The sequence below is a fragment of the Carlito syrichta genome, unplaced genomic scaffold (assembly GCF_000164805.1).
Source record: "Carlito syrichta isolate Samal-C Ts95f unplaced genomic scaffold, Tarsius_syrichta-2.0.1 Scaffold309893, whole genome shotgun sequence".
NCBI lineage: Eukaryota > Metazoa > Chordata > Mammalia > Primates > Tarsiidae > Carlito > Carlito syrichta.
The window spans coordinates 1,101,533-1,106,931 of NW_007253989.1; the positions used below are offsets into that span (position 1 = coordinate 1,101,533).

General features: G+C 46.3%; 1 protein-coding gene across 1 annotated transcript; it reads left to right on the top strand.

The window, feature by feature from the left end:
* The first annotated feature begins 1,196 nt into the window (after window positions 1–1,196).
* Window positions 1,197–3,818, top strand: PRMT6 (protein arginine methyltransferase 6). Its single transcript, XM_008068187.1, has one exon. It carries the CDS (start codon window positions 1,261–1,263, stop codon window positions 2,386–2,388), a length of 1,128 nt encoding a protein of 375 aa, XP_008066378.1. The 5' UTR covers window positions 1,197–1,260; the 3' UTR covers window positions 2,389–3,818.
* The last annotated feature ends 1,581 nt before the right edge of the window (window positions 3,819–5,399 follow it).

Consider the following 5,399-nt stretch of genomic DNA (forward strand, 5'->3'; position numbering starts at 1 on the left):
CGATTTGTGTTACAGACTGAGTGGGTTTTTATGCCCATTGCCCAGAAAAACTGGGACTAAGCAGCTGTTGCAGTAGAGAAAGAGTTTAATAATCACAAAGCAACTGAGTGAGGACAACAAGAGATACTTCTCAAATCCACCTCCCTGAGAATTCAGAGGCTTGAGTTATAAGGATAATTTTGTGGGGCAGGGGACTACGGAATTGGGGCTGCTGATTGGTAGGGGATTAAATCAGAGAGGTGTGGAGATTGTCTTTGAGTGCCAAGTCAGCATCTGGGTCCGCCATCAGGTCACAGGTCTGGCTGGTATCAGACGGCCTACCATAATGCAGAGTCTGAAAAATATCTTAAGCACTAGTCAGGTTTAGGTTATCTACAGGAACATTTGAGGAAGTAATCGATTTTGTGAACAAATTTCTAGATGCAGGAAGAGGAATCTTTGGTGATCATAGCTACTCTGGCCCGTCAGCCTATTAAAACTTCTGGATACCATCAAGGAGGTTGGTGTGATCTACAGCCATGTTCCGTCAAAAGAATAATGAGTTTGTTAATCTTGGGTTGGGGTGTGGCTAGGATGTTCGTGGAGGGAGTAGAGGTCAAAGAGAACCTTATAATTTAGCTATGCTTATATCCTAACAGAATTCAGACCCCTATTAGAATTCTAGCCTTGTGCCCTTTTATTAATTTATATAGGCTTGCCCTATATCACTCAGTTAATTTGAGGTCACATTGGAATCTGAACCAGTTTTGCATTGTTTTTACTTTGCTCCATTCACACGGAAAACAGAAAAGGGAAATGTGTAGTGCAACTTCGAAATCTCCATGTCTGCCGAGCTCTAAGGGCCAACTGCCCAGGCTGGTGGTAGTGTATGAATGGTGCCGCCATGATAATTTGGTGGAATCAAACCAGCGCTGAGTCGAGCAGATAACACAAAAGTGGATTTTTAGTCTCAAGTGGGAGTGCCTACTTTAGGGAGTGAAAATAAACAATAACTGAGGAGTTAAGGGCAAGAAGGGGATTGAAAGAATCGCCGACGGTGGCGCGGTGGGTAGGAGAAACGAGGCCGGGAGACCAGATAAAACCTGTGTAAGAGTTGAGCCGGGGAAGGACACCTTCCGCCCCGAGACCGCCGAACCCACCCCCCGCCCCCACCACAGGAAGTGTGAAGCGAGGCGCGCACTACAAGTCCCAGAAGCCCCCGCTTCCGGAGCCCGCGCCGGGCCACGCAAAGCCCGCCGGGAGCCGGCCGCCACCGCCAAGATGTCGCAGGCCAAGAAGAGAAAGCTTGAGTCGGGGGGCGGCGGCGGAGGAGGGGAAGCCGCGGAGGAGGAAGATGGCGGGGTCCCGGAGGAGGCCCCGCTGCGGCCCCGGAGGACTAAGCGGGAGCGGGACCAGCTGTACTACGAGTGCTACTCGGACGTGTCGGTCCACGAGGAGATGATCGCCGACCGCGTCCGCACCGACGCCTACCGCCTGGGCATCCTGCGGAACTGGGCGGCGCTGCGCGGCAAGACCGTGCTGGACGTTGGCGCGGGCACCGGCATCCTGAGCATCTTCTGCGCCCAGGCCGGGGCCCGGCGCGTGTACGCCGTGGAGGCCAGCGCCATCTGGCAACAGGCCCGGGAGGTGGTGCGGCTCAACGGGCTAGAGGACCGGGTACACGTCCTGCCGGGCCCGGTGGAGACCGTGGAGCTGCCGGAGCAGGTGGATGCCATCGTGAGCGAGTGGATGGGCTACGGGCTCCTGCACGAGTCCATGCTGAGCTCCGTGCTGCACGCGCGGTCCAAGTGGCTGAAGGAGGGCGGGCTTCTGCTGCCGGCTTCCGCCGAGCTCTTCGTGGCTCCCATCAGCGACCAGATGCTGGAGTGGCGCCTGGGCTTCTGGAGCCAGGTGAAGCAGCACTACGGGGTGGACATGAGCTGCCTGGAGAGCTTCGCTACGCGCTGCCTCATGGGCCACTCGGAGATCGTGGTGCAGGGCCTGTCCGGCGAGGACGTGCTGGCCCGGCCGCAGCGCTTCGCCCTGCTGGAGCTGGCCCGGGCCGGCCTGGAGCAGGAGCTGGAGGCCGGCGTGGGCGGGCGCTTCCGCTGCAGCTGCTACGGCTCGGCGCCCATGCATGGCTTTGCCGTCTGGTTCCAGGTGACCTTCCCCGGAGGGGACTCGGAGAAGCCCCTGGTGCTGTCCACCTCGCCTTTCCACCCGGCCACGCACTGGAAGCAGGCGCTCCTCTACCTGAACGAGCCGGTGCCGGTGGAGCAAGACACAGACGTTTCCGGAGAGATCACGCTGCTGCCCTCCCGGGACAACCCTCGTCGCCTGCGCGTGTTGCTGCGCTACCGAGTGGGGGACCAGGAGGAAAAGACCAAAGACTTTGCCATGGAGGACTGAGCGTGGCCTTTTCTCCCACCTGCCTTCCAGGGCGGGTCTGGCCTGCGACGGAGAGGCGTAGGGAGGTCGGAGGAGAAAGGGAGATCCCACGTGCAAGTAGGGGTCAATATCCGTCTCCCTTTTCCCTCGTGGTCCCCGGGGAGGGAGAGTGACCTCAGTCTCCGTTTGAGACGCTTCTTCTGGCGATGTTTATTTTTTATAGTGATCCCCCCTCAACGACAGATACAGCTTGCTCGTTATTGAGCTTTGAAGCCATAAAAGCATATAGTCCCAAGCACTTGTATTTCCATTGATTTTGTCTTGGGGTGGAGACACGGATGCAAATGTTCATTTAATAAAGGGCCCATGCACATCCCTGACACCGCACACCTTATCTGAGTCTAAAGCTGGGAGAAGTGTAAGAAGGTTCATTTAGCCTCCATCAATTTCCAAAATGACTAATATCTCTCCAAAGCCATATTTGCTCAGTCTCAGAATTCCTCCTGTCTCTAGGTGCCTGTAGCCTGTGGTACTTCTCCCTGTTTTCTAAGTAAACGTCACGACTGGTAATGAAGTGAAAGAGATGAGAAAGCTCTTTAAAAAGCCCTATTTTCATGACTCTTTACTACGTCATAGTTGATGAGCACATGAATCCATTAAGTAAAAAGGGCTTTATGTAATTGTATTGCATACCTAAGAAATTCAGAAGGTACATTTAGGAGAAAAAAACCTGACAGTGAAGCAGGATGAATTTTTTTAAAAATTACTGTCTTCACTAATAAGAACCAAGAAAATATTTCATGTATGTTCCATAATAAATACTTTTGTCATTCTTATGAAAACAGGCTGACAGAGGTTTCTGAACTTAACCCAAAGGCTTATTCATCACCATGGGTAGATTGTTTAAGCTCACTTAATTAAGGAAAATATTTTCCCATCTAGAAAAGTGCACTCATTCTCAGTTAAAAACTCTAATTTAGAGGGCTCATGTGACTTGGCCTATTTACAAGTAGTGAAACTGCCTTTTTTAGTTTTTGGTTTTTTTGGGTTTTTTTTAGCTCAGCCAAATGTGAAAGTTGTGAATTTGGGAAAATCACTTGCAATGAAGTGTGAATCATGTTATCAAATTTATTTCACTGATGTTTCCCTCCTTTTCCCTGTAGCCAATAAAACTTTGACATTCTTACTTTTTCTAGAGCAAGCAAACTGCCTTGTGTACTGTCTGAGTTATAATGCTTTTGCCTTTTTAATATTGTTCGTTCTTAAAAGTGTTATAACTTCTTCAGAATATAACTTCAGGACAATCCAAACTATGCTTAATGTTTGGTTTTTGCATACCAGTAGCTTTTGTATGCTAATAGCATATAGGTGTGAAAGACATGTTCAGAAATAGTCTAACATTTGTATAACTGAGTTTTCTGCCCTTTTATTCATTGCATATTTAAGTATTAAAACTAGTTTGCTAAGGTTTGGTGTGGTTTAACATGAGATTTTTCATTATGAAGGGAGATGTACAAAATCATCAACTACACAAGATAATTGAATAGCAAGCAGTACGGCTATAATTGTCACCATTTTGATGTCAAGATAGTGAATGTCCTAAGTAAATGCTATAGTCATAGAAGCTAGTATTTGTGTAAGCTAGAGACCAAAAAAGTAATTCCTTATTTTAGGATCATCTGTACATCAGACATTTATTTAAAGTTTAGTATATGATTTTAAGTAGCTTTCTGGTGGTTTTGTTTGGTTTTTTTGAAACTTGCTTTAACAATCCCTTGTCTATATTGGCATATAGTCCAATTCTATTTTTCCAAATTCTTTTTAAAATGTATTTTATAAATACGAATACCGTAAAGTTAACATTGCTAATATAAGCACATAGGGGAACCTCAGTTAAAACCCAGGGAATTATAGAGGTAAATAAAGGGTAGGTATTTTATAGCTAAAGTAAGCTTCAAATTTTTTATTATTCTTCCTAGAAGAAAAATAAATTATAAAAATACAGCTACTGAAGCAATTGGTCAAGAGTTAACAAACAGCTTAATGGTTAAGAGCTTGGACATCTGGTTAAGGGTTTGGACATCTGCAGCCAGGCAGCCCATACCAGAGCCTAGGTTCCACCTTGGGCAACGTACTTAACCCCTTTTTTATTTTTTCCTTCAAATCTCTCACATGCAAAACAAAGATAACAATAGTGCCTAGTTGATAGAAACCTGAGGATACAGTGAGTTAATGCATGTGACTACATCTTGTCTGGTACATAATAGCTCTCAGCAACTCCTCAGTGTTGGAAAAGTTAGGCAGACCTAAAAGGAGCAGGTGAATGCGTAAAAAACATGCAACAGAATAAATATTCAATATTTTGATTTTTTTACAGGTAATTGTTCAACTGTATCAGCATGGCTGTATATGAAGAGCAATGTATGACCCTACACCAGATGATATAAAGGAAACCCAAGACCTTTGGAGTGAGGACACTTCCAGAAGGATGAAAGTGTACTATGTATTGACATCCAGGCATTGTCTGGGTGAACTGGTACTGGTGGCTTGGAGCCAGTGGGCCCACAGGCAGGAACTACCAGGGCCAAAGGAGAGGAAAACATGGTAAAGTCTTACCTGCTTCTCTCAATAGCTTATATCTATTTAGCACTGTGAAATTTTCCAGATATTTTTATTAATTCATTGGAACAATGGACATCTGATAGAGTATACAGTGTACCAGTCATTGTGATAAGCATTTTAGACACTAATCAATAAACACAGTTTCTGCCTTCAACTGATATGTGCATAAGATAAACTGGTAAGTCCTATAAGTAATGAATAGCTAAAGACTGGGACAATTTTGGTGTTAGAAAGGGCAAGTCATTACCTCCACTTTACATACCAGTAAAGTACTAGTAAGTGACCCACAGATACCGAAGGATACCTAGCTAGTTCTTGACAGCTGAACCTTGAACACCAGTCTTTTAATTCCTGGCCCCCAAAGAAAAATTCACTTTAATTATATGAATCTTCCATGCTTTAAAAAAATG

Bases quoted from the DNA above. Each gene is read 5' to 3' on its own strand.
- PRMT6 (XM_008068187.1), top strand. From the start codon at position 1,261: ATGTCGCAGGCCAAGAAGAGAAAGCTTGAGTCGGGGGGCGGCGGCGGA.